The sequence below is a fragment of the Crinia signifera genome, chromosome 4 (genome assembly GCF_055691185.1).
Source record: "Crinia signifera chromosome 4, ASM5569118v1, whole genome shotgun sequence".
In the NCBI taxonomy this organism is placed as follows: domain Eukaryota; kingdom Metazoa; phylum Chordata; class Amphibia; order Anura; family Myobatrachidae; genus Crinia; species Crinia signifera.
Window position 1 is genome coordinate 179,169,324 of NC_139220.1, and position 12,437 is coordinate 179,181,760.

Consider the following 12,437-nt stretch of genomic DNA (forward strand, 5'->3'; position numbering starts at 1 on the left):
TCTGCATGCTTTGACAATAAAAGGAGGAATTGCAGTAGATTGGTAATTATCTTTAAAACGGACTAACTATCCAAAGTTTTAATGCCAGTACTGGGCATACCAATTCTAACACCTACTAACATGTGGACAATACTGCTGCATTACTGCATATACTAATCCCAATAGTGGAATCCCTTTATCTGATTTGTGTAATATCTACTAAATATACCTAGTGGTTATTTGCTTCCAAATATTAATACCAATGTGCCCAATACAGAATTAATTGTATTAGTTTTATATTATAATGTTATTGTATTACATTAGCCTACGTTTCGGTATTTATCGCTATACTATAGAGTATATTTGAATTGTGTTTATTATTGTCAGCATTTCTTTTTAAAATAATAAAGTCATTACTTCAATGCAGTTTGTCTAGCTTTTTATATTGTATCTGTCTATGTGGTTTGAGTATCCACATCTTACTGCTGCTTCAATAAGAGACTAGTATATTTTAATTGGGTCTTTAGTCTCTGGTCTATAGCGCACAGCCACATTTCTCTCTAGCAATCAGACCCACATACAGTACACACATAAGCTGACAAGTTTTCACCGGTTAGCTTTGTCTAATTATTTCTAAACACAGGTCACCCAAAATATTCTCTCTGGGACTTCTCAATTCAGTCTGTGCTTAAAGAACACTGTTATTACTGCCAGAGAAATCATATCCTACAGAATGTTAGGAATTTTATATTTAACTAGTCTGTCTGCCTGGCAAGTAGCTAAAACTATTAGTTGGTTCAAATTCATATGCAATTTAATAAATCATTTTGATCTTGAATAAAAGAATGGGAAATATCACATTTGTAAATGAAGAAATAAAAATAGCAGACGTCAATGGATTTGTCAAGTAATGCACTGTGCAGCAAATTAAATGCTGCATTTCTCAGCATGGTTCTTGCTAGCGATATACTCCTGCATGTACAGATGATGGAGGACATTGCTAACGACCTGCAGGAGCATGCATCATTACCGCTATAGCGCATTCACAATAAACTATATGCACTAATAGTTAATGTTCATCGTTATCATGCCATTGTTTTTTTTATCTAATGTGTACGCATCTTAGTAGTGATCATCTACTGCAAGCAATCTCTATTGACACACGTAAATAACATTTCTGAACCCCTAATACACCTGCAGGTTTTGCAAAAGAAAAAAAAAAGACTGCAATGATTTGGTTGCATGCACTCCTTGCACCTATGGTAGTTACGCCCTTGGATGGAGCCACTCTCATCAGAATGGCTACTGGCGCGACTACCATCATGTGCTGTCCGGTGCTGTCCGCCAGAATAGAGCGCTCACACATTGAGACATTCCCAAGCCCCATTCTTGGCAATGGACAGGCAAGCATGTGAGATGGTCGCGCATCAATGTCCTCGCCGAATCACCATTCACCAGAAATCTGCAGATGGTGGTCTGGCGGAAACAATGAGAGTGCAATCTGTACTGCATATAGACCACCATAAAACCATGTTTTCCACCATACCTAATTCAATTTCATTTGAACAGGTGTAGATTATTAGGTTGACTGACAGCTGACAAAGAAAACATGCACTGGGTCGACATGGGCAAAGGGATGACACAATCAAAGGACAACATGGAAAGAGTTGACATGAGTTTTTCAAGTTTTGTTGTTGTATATGTCAACATCTGTCGACATGGACCCCCAATTAGTTTAACTTGCACCCTGGCAGGCTAGCTTTGCTCACCATACTTCGTACATGGTGCCTCGCTTTGCTCAACACACTTTAGTGTTACCAATTGTAGTCTACATTGATTGTAAAGTTGAATGAAAAAAATAGTGCAAAACCTTTTTTTGACATGTTGGCATATTGCTAATCTTGACCTTTTGTTAATGTCGACCTAGCACATGTCAATTTTTTGACCATTTTGCCTGTCAACCAATAGTGGTCGAACTATTAACAACAACAGCCACATTTAACTATATCAGTTTTTTGTGATAATATTAATATTTCACATTAATCAATACTTGATCAAGTTGGTTAAGCAGAGGAGGCAATATTCTGTTTGTACGTACAGTAGGTTGATAGGCTATCTGAACTTGAACAGTGGAGTTCTTAAAACAGATTATAAAGTGAAAAAGGTTGGATAGAACATAAATCCATCATTATAAGTAAAAGTTTTACTACATGTGTTGCTTAAATACTATTTGGCTAGTAAAAACTTTATATACACGTCTGGGAGGATTTGATCCATTTTAACAGAATTAAATCAACAAATAAGAGCAAAAATGTGTTTATTCTTTTATTTGGCATCTAATATCTGGAATCAGTGAAAAATTATATATATCAGTTCTTGACAACTATTTTTTATCTGGTTAAAAATTTTACTGCACTGCTTTTTGTTACAGTTCAAAGTAATTAATAACTGCATAGTTGTGCTATTAAAAAATAATGTTTTGTCTATAGAAAACAGGTGTCAAGAATGAATCTCAACTCTGCCTTGTAGAGAGGAAAAATAAATAAAAAACTTGCAAGTCTATTTTTAAAGTCTCTCATATTCATAATGTTTATTATTTTGTATTTTGAACGTTTGACCGGGAGAAGAGAGAGGGTGACAGACTGGTGGTTTTGGTGTGTCATAGGGTAGAAGGTGCCAAGCTGGCAATGTGGATGTAAGGGGACCACTTTTTGGAAATTTACCCAGGGACACTCTAAATTCCCAATCCACCCATGACACCAGGGAAGGGCATTGTTGTGGAGTAAGTATTAAGTTGCATACCTAACTGCAGGAAAAGACACATGGATGGCTGCAACTGTGTCCAACTTAGAATCAGGCCATATGTGGTGGGATCCCGACCCTTCAACAGACCCCGCATCCATGATGGTGGCTTCCAGAAATTGCCCAGGCTGGCTTTCCATCTCAATACCCTGCCAACTGTGAAGTTCTCAACAAGGCTCAAAATGATAGGTTGACATGGTAAAATGATCGACACATCAAAAGGTCGACATGCATTTTTTTTACAATTGAATTCGTTTTTTGGACTTTTTCATACTTTGTCATCCACGTCGAGAATGGTAATGTGTGCCAAGTGAAGCAAAGCACCAGGCTCAAAGCATGGTGAGTGAAGTGCGCCAAGACAGGGTACGCCATAGACTAATAGGGGCTCAATGATGACAGATTCAACATCGACACCAAACAAACTGTGAAAAACTCATGTCAGTCTGTTCATATGTCAACCTTTTCAACGTACTGACCTATTGAAAAATGTTCAGCCTTTTGATCATGTCGATCTTTTGGTGTTGACCAATTGACTGGGTATCTAGACACGGCCTATCTAATCCACACCTGCTGCAACGCTAATACTGTGAGGATTGGATGCAAAAAATATGGCAGACATGCTCTCAGGTGAGGGGGGAGAAGCTGACAGAGGGAGTCAGCTGGAGGTCTCGGCACCCCTTCAAATCTGCTACTTTAGAACCCCGTCAATATGTTTCGTATTGATCTAAAAATCAGTTATATAGAAAAGTTATTGGCGGCTGCTACACAAACTATATAATGCTACAGTTACAGAAGACATCCTCCCTATAATTTAAATAGAACCACTGTAATATTAATTATCTAAAACTTAAAATCAGAGTAAATGTAATTTTATAGAGGTCTATAAAATGTTTTGGAATCATCTAAATCCTAAGCAATGTAAATGAAAATAATTCAGCATTTTCTGCCAAATGGAATACACCATACAGTTAAAGCAGAAGACTGTAGCATGTAGCGCTGGATGGGCTTTGTTCACAGTGGGACACCACACACGTGCGCTGCGTACTGTGCGCATGCATGGTTTTCGATAATCGACAGGGCCTGAATCAGGCCCATCCGACATGCAGAGGATGGTGCCAGAAAATAGATTCATTTATGTCAATGGAAGACATATAGCTGTCTTCTGCTAATACTTTCTGACTTTATTGTAACATGGCTACCTTGTTTAGAGAAAAACTCATCTGATGCTTATAAGACATGTCCCCCTTACGCTTGTCCAACTTGTCTGAGGGACAAGTTTGGACCTGATTGACTTGAGATGAATCCTTTGTGCAGGAGGATCAATCTCTTGGTTAGACCCAATGTGCACGGGAACGTGCATCGGGTCCTACAGCATCAGGCACATAAGATTTTGTCAGACAGGCACATCAGATTTTGTCCCAATCCATCTGAAAAGGGTCAAATCTGACAAAATCTCACAAGTGTAATGACAAATGTCTTCATTATTGTAGTTTAATAGTTATGTTGTTATTAAATGTATTTAAGATGTTAAACACATTACATTCAGATGCCAGAAATAAGGGTTGATAGAAAATACTATGGTCATTAGTATGGTATTACTACTGTACCTATAGATTTGACAGATTTGTTTTTCTCCTAACACCTTTAGGTTGTTTAGGATTTTTGTAATGCCTCATAACTGTTAATAACCAATAATTATTTTTAAAATACAGATGGCCTAATGCGATTTTCCTGAATATAACAAAAAATTATACATACTATTTTAACTCTTCATTATCATTATAAAATATTTGCTACTTTGTAGCTCGATTTAACCTGATTAACACATTTTAAAATAGCTATAAGAAGTATTTATCTTAATAATCATTTAAGGGACACATCATTGCTTCAGAAGCTAGGGCATTTCTGAATAAACGCAGGAAGCCAAATATTTGTCTCCAGACACTGGGAGCTATCATTAGATCGTCAATCAATGTTGGTAGAAGCATTATGGGGCCTTTGAATAGGTTTATATTTAAAGAATAGTTTGACCTTTTTGTTTAGCTTAATGCTGGACGTCTGCTATTGCACTTGAACTGCTAATATTAGTGGGGCCGCATTGTGCAGTTTCTCTTGCCGCCTTTTTCTGATATACCATGTAGTTTACAGAAATTGTTGGATGCAGTCACTGGCAAATGGATGCCGGTGGAAGCTATATAATTGATCTCTAATCTCAATCACATCTTTCAGACTTTTGTAATGTATGAAAAATAGAACCAGTGTTTCTAGTAAAAATAGCTGCCCAATCTAATGATCAGCTTTAAGGTAATTTTAGCACCTAGAACTGAAGATAATTACTACACTATATCATGGTATCTAACTTAATGCAAGTGAACTTGTGCCATTCAAAATAAAAACAATAATCGCTTTATGCTACAGTATTAAGCTTCTAAATGTACTGTAAGTGCAGATGGCAAACAAATCACAAGAAACTTAAAACATTGGCATTACAATCATTAGCTTTTACCCTTAGTAACGTTGTAAAACTAAATGTGTTTGTCTGAGATTGAATCAAAGTTAAATAGTGCAGTAAGTTAATAAAACAGATGTCTCATTATTTGTTTATGTATTAGTGGTTTATAGCAGGGAAAATAAAGGCTTTAGGTCAGATATTTGTTGTGCAGAGATCAAAGGGCTAAACATCCTATTTCTCAACTGTTAAATATATTTGTCTTAATGAACTTTACACGTAGAGTATACTTGCCTACTTTTATAAAAACCTTTCAGGAGATTTTGAAAGTGGAACCTATTAGCATGGACATGGACATCTGTGAGGTGTGTCATAAAATGACTTAAGGCCTATACACACTAGAAGATATGAAAGACGAAAGGTACTGGTTATCAAATTCCCTTGAGCTGATCATGAAAAATATTGTGCATTCACACTGAACGATTTTATGAAAGATATGAAAGACAACAGATATTGGCTAAATTCAGTTCATGTATATTTAAAAAATGAGCTGGTATGAAACCCTAAATATGGTGGGCCATGGGCAATAAGTGCAGTGTATACACATTGGTGGCCAGTGGCCTTTTTAAAGTACTTAAATCAACATTGGTTGTCGGTGCTCTTTATGCACTTAAATAAACATTGGTGGCCAGTGCCTTTTAATGTACTTTAATAGGCCTTGTTGACCAGTGGCCATGAATGTGCTAATATAAACATTAGTGGCCAGTGGTCTTTAATGTACTTTAATAAACATTGGTGGCCTGTGGCCTTTAATGTACTTTAATAAGGGAGGTGAGTATAGGGGAGCCAAGAGGTGAGCAGAGTGTTGCCGGGAGTTGAGTAGAGGGGAGCCGGGGTGAATGGAGGGCAACCAAGAAGTGAGCAGAGTGAAGCCGGGAGTTGAGTGGAGGGGAGACGGGAGGTGAGCAGAGGGGAACCGGAAAGTGAGTGGGGGGTGAGCGATGGATGTGGCTACAGAAGAAAATCAGAAATTCCCGGCATTAGGTAAAATTGTGTTTTACATCCAAAATTAAATATGTTTAATCTACCTCTAAAGAATAATGCATACAGTATGTGCAAAGAAGGTGCAGAAGCATTATGATTTTCCCAATATTCATACATTTTGATTATATTATATTAAATGCAGGTCAGAAATAGGATCAGCATACAGTCACAGTGGAAGCAAAAATGATATATATATATATATATATATATATATATATATATATATGCTGGTAGAATGGAGGCACATGAAACCCGGCCATTTAGACAGACACAACAACTCTTGAAATAAATAAAGCAGTGCCCTTCGTTCTGCAGTGCAAAAACTGCTATATAACAAGTCCTGTGGGATGGCAGCACTCGAATCGATAAGTGGTCCACACACTGGGTAAACCAACGCTTCTGAGCTTCTAGGCTCAGAAATTATTGATTTGAGTGCCTCTGTCCCCCAGGACCTGTATATATATATATATATATATATATATATATATATTCATATATATTATATATTATACACATATATATTTATATATAAATATAATAATAATAATATATAAAGGACATCGGTATAACAGTAAAATATAAAAGAGCAGTCTATAATATTGGAAAGTTTGGCAGAATGATTTGTACTTACCACAATATCCTTTCCTGCCCACTTGCATTCATCCCTTCTAGTGTTTGTTACAGGCCACAAAATCTAAAAAATATATAGAATAATAAATAATTGTTTCTGTAAGTTTCATATGAAGGAATATTGACATTGAATTGAAAAATTATACAGCAGTGTTATGTTTATCTGAGCAGTTAATCTTATTTAATTAGAAATAAATAAATGTTTATTTTAAATGAAAAATAATAATACAGGTGGTCAACTAAAAGTTAAAAAGTATACCATAACTAAGGTATATCCACTCACAATGTAAAGAGCAATGAAAACTTAAAGTACGACTTAAAAGTATTCAGGTGGAGATTTTATATTTAGAAAGTATTATATACCTTTCTAAACTCCTGCGCCCGATTTATTTTATTTTGCTAAGTTAAAATTCTTGTCGAGATTCATTTTTTATAAATAGCTTTTCATTATAAAAATACTAAATAGCTATGCCATTTCATAAAATTAACTATGTACCTAACAAGTATAAAAAACAAAATAAGGACATTATTAGAAAAGTTGCAAGCAAAATATAATAGAAAACAAACAATTAACTGTTCTACAAGGGGTATTTATCAAATCTTACAGCAAGATAAAATTGTGAGAGATAAAGTTCATACCAATCAGCTCCAATTTAATTTAAAAAAAACACAGCCTTATTGGCTAGTACTTTCCAGCTTTAATAAATACCCACCTACATTTCCAACCAAAACTGAAATGTGACATGAATGTAACTGCATGCACAAACTAATGAAAGAAAATATAATCATCACCAAGAGTATGACAAGGGCCATGCCGTCACGAAATGCAGAGATGCCATTTGGGCAGAACCAGCCACTGCCATTTCCATTTGCTAGGTGCCCACTGAGATTTTGCTACTAGTGGTACATCTGGATTCTTCACTACAATCTCCAGAGCTCTGCCTTCTGGCTCTCATACAGTAAGTAGGAAGAGTCAACATGACACCCCTCCCACCCACAGTGATACTGAGGAGCTACTGGTCAGTGGGAGCATACAAGAGGGCAGCTTAATCATCAAAGTGAGGAATAGAGACATAAACAAATTAGTGTATAATATAAGAAAGGAAAGGGGAAACAAAGTAGTGGAAGAGGAAACAAAATGGGAAAAAAGTAGGAAGCCGAAATAAGCATACAAAATAGAATCAGATTGAAAAGCAGTGAGATAATAGAGAAAGTAATGGGAGCAGAATGTGTATAAGGGGCACGGCTAATTTGTGCATAATGTGAATAAATGGTACTACTGTTAGGTATAATAAGAAGAAGGGGTTCTACAGTTTGGTATAACATGCATAAGCGGCAAAACTGTGTGACATTGTTAATAAGGTGAACTATTGTAGCATAATGTCAATAATAGCCACTACTCTACAGTGTACAGTAATATAAATATGGTTGCACTATTGTGTGGCATAATTAAAATTAAGAGTTTTATATTGTGATCATGCACCTTCTCAGTAAAACCAAAATCTATTTTGCATATTGGTAAAGGAAGATACCAATGATTATTCTGGCACATGGCACCAAATGATCTAGTTATATGGCTCTGATCATCACATAAAGTGAAGATAAACCCCAAAAACATAATAATTATTTTATTTCTCAATGAGATCACCTTATGTTTTGTGAACATTGGTTTATCTAAAATGGGTGCTCACTGCACATTTATCAGTACTTATATGTTAGTTGGGCACCCACTATAGTTAGTACGCTCATACCCCCACTAACCATGTCGGCGTGGAGTTGATTTTACATAGTGTGGCGAGCGCAGCGAGCCACTGAGCCCGAAGCGTAGCAAACCCCACAAGGGGCCGTGTAAAACTAAGCAAATAGCTTAGTGGGTGCCCAACTAACATATAAGTACCTATTTATCCATGAATCATGGCATTCCTGTACCAGCTCTTTGACTTGTGCTGGGGTGAGCTCATGTTTTATGAATTTCTTTAGTCAAGGACATGAAACTTAATTTGTTTGGTTGGTTCAGTAAGTATCTCCCCTGCATCCACAGACAAAAACCCTGAAAATAGGCCATTTTGGGAAATCTTGAGGGTTGAGAAGCACTGGTATAGACCATACTTCTATAATAACATACTAAATGCTACTGATAAACACAGATTTGAAAACTGTAAGAATGATCTTGGTCTAGATTCTCCCAAGGGCATAAGTTAACAAACTCCACTTAAGGTAGTAAAGAAGGTCAGTATCATACAACATAAAAATATGTGTACACCAGACAGTAGTGACCTTTTAAAAAAAAAAAAATTGAAACCAATTTTTTTTCACTTTTCTTTTTTACTTTGTTTGATGCCAAAATGTTGCATGATTTCTCAGCAGCACTTGACTTTCTCAGCTATCCTAATTCAACCACATCACACAGCAGGATGAATTGACCATCTTAATCCTGACAGTACTTAAACTATGAATTCCAGACTGAAGTTAAGTTCTAACTAGTATGAACAGAACTTTGCACCTCTTAGAAACAGAATGTTCCAAAAACTGAATGTTCCAGTATTTACCTTTGCTTTATACTGATACCAATTTTTTTTTAACATTCCTGGTTATTTAATGTTGGAATTAATACTGTACATATGTAAAGCAACAATAAATCTCAAACACTTGACAATAATAACTTAAAATGACTTTAAATGTGCTTGTTAATAATTTTCTAACAATTATGAATATATTTTTAAAACAATATAGGATTATGTTTACAAACTTCATGTGTAAGTTACAATTTATTCATAAAACACCCTGAATATTATAGTCATTTGATGCAGATTAAAATAAAATATATTAACTAATGGGTATCGCATGGGTGTTCCCATGAGAATGCTTGGCATTCTTATGCTAATAGCCGATGACACTGCCTGCCCACTTTCCCCCAAGCGTCCACGCATATAATAAGTGACTTTAGAGTCACTTTTATATTGCGGGCGACTTCGCCATCATTCGATGGTCCCCGACTATCGAATGATGGGGGCGGATACCGTCAGGATACGAATGGATGTTACTGTGAAACATCCGTTCGCAAGGCCTACGTGCCAATCCACCTTGTGAATGGGTGGCGGCCGGCCACCATTCGCAAGGTGGGGTTTGGTTGACTCGCAAGGGTGTCCGAATGATCAGCCAGAATAACCCCCTTAATCCCAATGCAATTTCTTTACATCAGTCATATGGCCTGATTCAGAGGGAGTCGCAAATGTCTGTATGCAGAGAGCTGTACCAAAAAAATGGCAAATGTTGCAGTCAAAGAGATTCACACTAAACGCTCACATCTCAGATACACCGTCTGTGTATGAGTATGATAATATATATCATGGGTCTTCAAACTGTGGCCCTCCAGATGTTGTGAAACTACAAATCCCAGCATGCCTTGCCACAGTTTTAACACTCCCTTATAGCGAAACTGTGGCAAGGCATGCTGGGATTTGTAGTTTCACAACATCTGGAGGGCCACAGTTTGAAGACCCATGATATATATAGATCTATCATCAACCTAGTGAGTAACCCAATGTTCATTCAGCATGGCCATTGGAACTTACTTACCAGAGCCTTTTTACTGTGTAAAGAATTGCAAATGCAAGGTGTCACATGACCTGAAAAGGTTGTCAGGGTAAAAAGGCTGACATGAAAATTGTCACCACAAGTTTTTTGGGCCGAATTTTGCATACTCCATATTTTTTTTACCACTATCAGTGCTGTTGTGTACACTCACCATGTTTGAAGCAAGGTGTCTCATTTTGCTTCCCTAGCTACAGGTATTCCCAGTAGATGTCCACTTGGATATTAAATCGAACACATGTTTGGAAAACTTGAAAAAACAAGCAATGTGTGTAACATTTGTGTGTTGGCATTTTGACCTTTTCAACCTGTCATCCTATTGACTGTAGGTCTGTCATCCATATATCTTTATAGTTAAACTGAACTACATTGTTCTGTGTTAGTAAAATTAACCAGGGCTTAGAGACCTGTATGTATGTTATAAAATATTTATTTTCCTTTCTCTTTTAGTAGTACAGTATATAATTTATCACATTCAATTCAGTGTTTCGATACTAAACCAAATGACAAAAGGAGGAATTGTGCATGGCGTAGTACACCCATATCAATATTCTAATGATTACTGGTAATTTACTAATTCCTGAATGAAAATTACTATATGCAAGGAATATTATCAAAAACCCTGTGGTATAACTTTAATAAATCAAGCAAAATGGAAAACATAATTTGAGGCCTCTGGCAATACATTAAACACCATTTTTTCACATTGAAAACTGGCTAAGTAAAGAATTTGAAAATAAATATTTAGTACTGCTTACTTTTACTGGTGTTTAGGAAATATAACGTATACAAGGCTTTATTAACACATTAAGAAAAACCTTTTAAGTTTTTCTTAATGCTCAAGATATGTCATTTTGCTTAAGTGTAATCGTGAAATACCTTACCTAACACTAAAATTATAATGAAAATAAAACTGGGGACACTCAGCTAAGCAAGAACATACCGGTTATTAAATAAATACTATTTGACATAAATGCAAAATTTCAGTCTCCTTAGATGAACCCGACCTTCAACTGCTAAAGAATCATACAGTATACGAATCTGCTTTAAAACACAATGGGGGAAATGTATTAAGGCGGGAGTTACATATTTACATGGTATGTTGCTATGGGCAACCAATCAGATACTATATATTATCTTCTAATAGGTGCTAAATAAAAAAATAAGTAGCCATGGATACTGGTTTCCTCCCATAAACCAAAAAATATTGGTAGGTTAATTGATTTCCAATAAAATGAACCCTAGAATGAAAATTGACCCTAGAATGAATGTGTGTGTGTATACCTGTACTGTAGAAACAAGGTGGAAAGCCACTGTCCTTCTCACTGGCTCAACTGGCCCTGAATGGCTGCCTCCTTTGTGAATGCTACTATGGCTACAGCATTTGGGGAATATAACATCACCAACAGGTTCATTAGGGAATAAGAAGGAATAAGTGTTAGTTATAACTTATTTCATTAATATAAGGAAGGTCAGAGGTGATGTTTTATTGGGGAGAATTAAGATGGAGGTTTTCCTGAATAGATTTATTTGCTGATGTTGGAACTAATTAATAATGAGGTTTATGATGATAATGATTGTAAAGAGTTAATTATATTAATTTTAATGAATGGGGTTATTACAAGGATGCTGAAATACTAAATATTTTTTTAAGTAGGGGTTATCTATTGATGAGGTAATTATAAAGGTGCTCCAAATATTTTCTGTATTATATGGTGGCAGCAACTACTTTTCTCTACCGTATGGATGTCTGTACTGTATGGTGGTCATTAATGCGCCATGTAGAATATTGCAGTCACTGATGCTCATTGTATAATATGGCAGTCACTGATGCCTTCTCTGTGGTATGGCAGTCCCTGATGCCTTCTCTGTTGTATGGCAGTTACTAATGCCCAAGCCAAGGCAGACTATTATGCATGAGGTGATCTTCTTCACCAGG

General features: G+C 36.2%; 1 protein-coding gene across 2 annotated transcripts in view; it reads right to left on the minus strand.

The window, feature by feature from the left end:
* The window catches only part of SEMA3A (semaphorin 3A), a 221,723-nt gene that overhangs the window by 141,192 nt on the left and 68,094 nt on the right, over positions 1 to 12,437 (minus strand). For both annotated transcript variants that reach the window (XM_083183085.1, XM_083183084.1), the window contains exon 3: positions 6,906 to 6,968. In XM_083183085.1, coding sequence (XP_083039211.1) covers positions 6,906 to 6,968 — 63 coding nt within the window. The remainder of the gene's footprint in view (positions 1 to 6,905; positions 6,969 to 12,437) is intronic.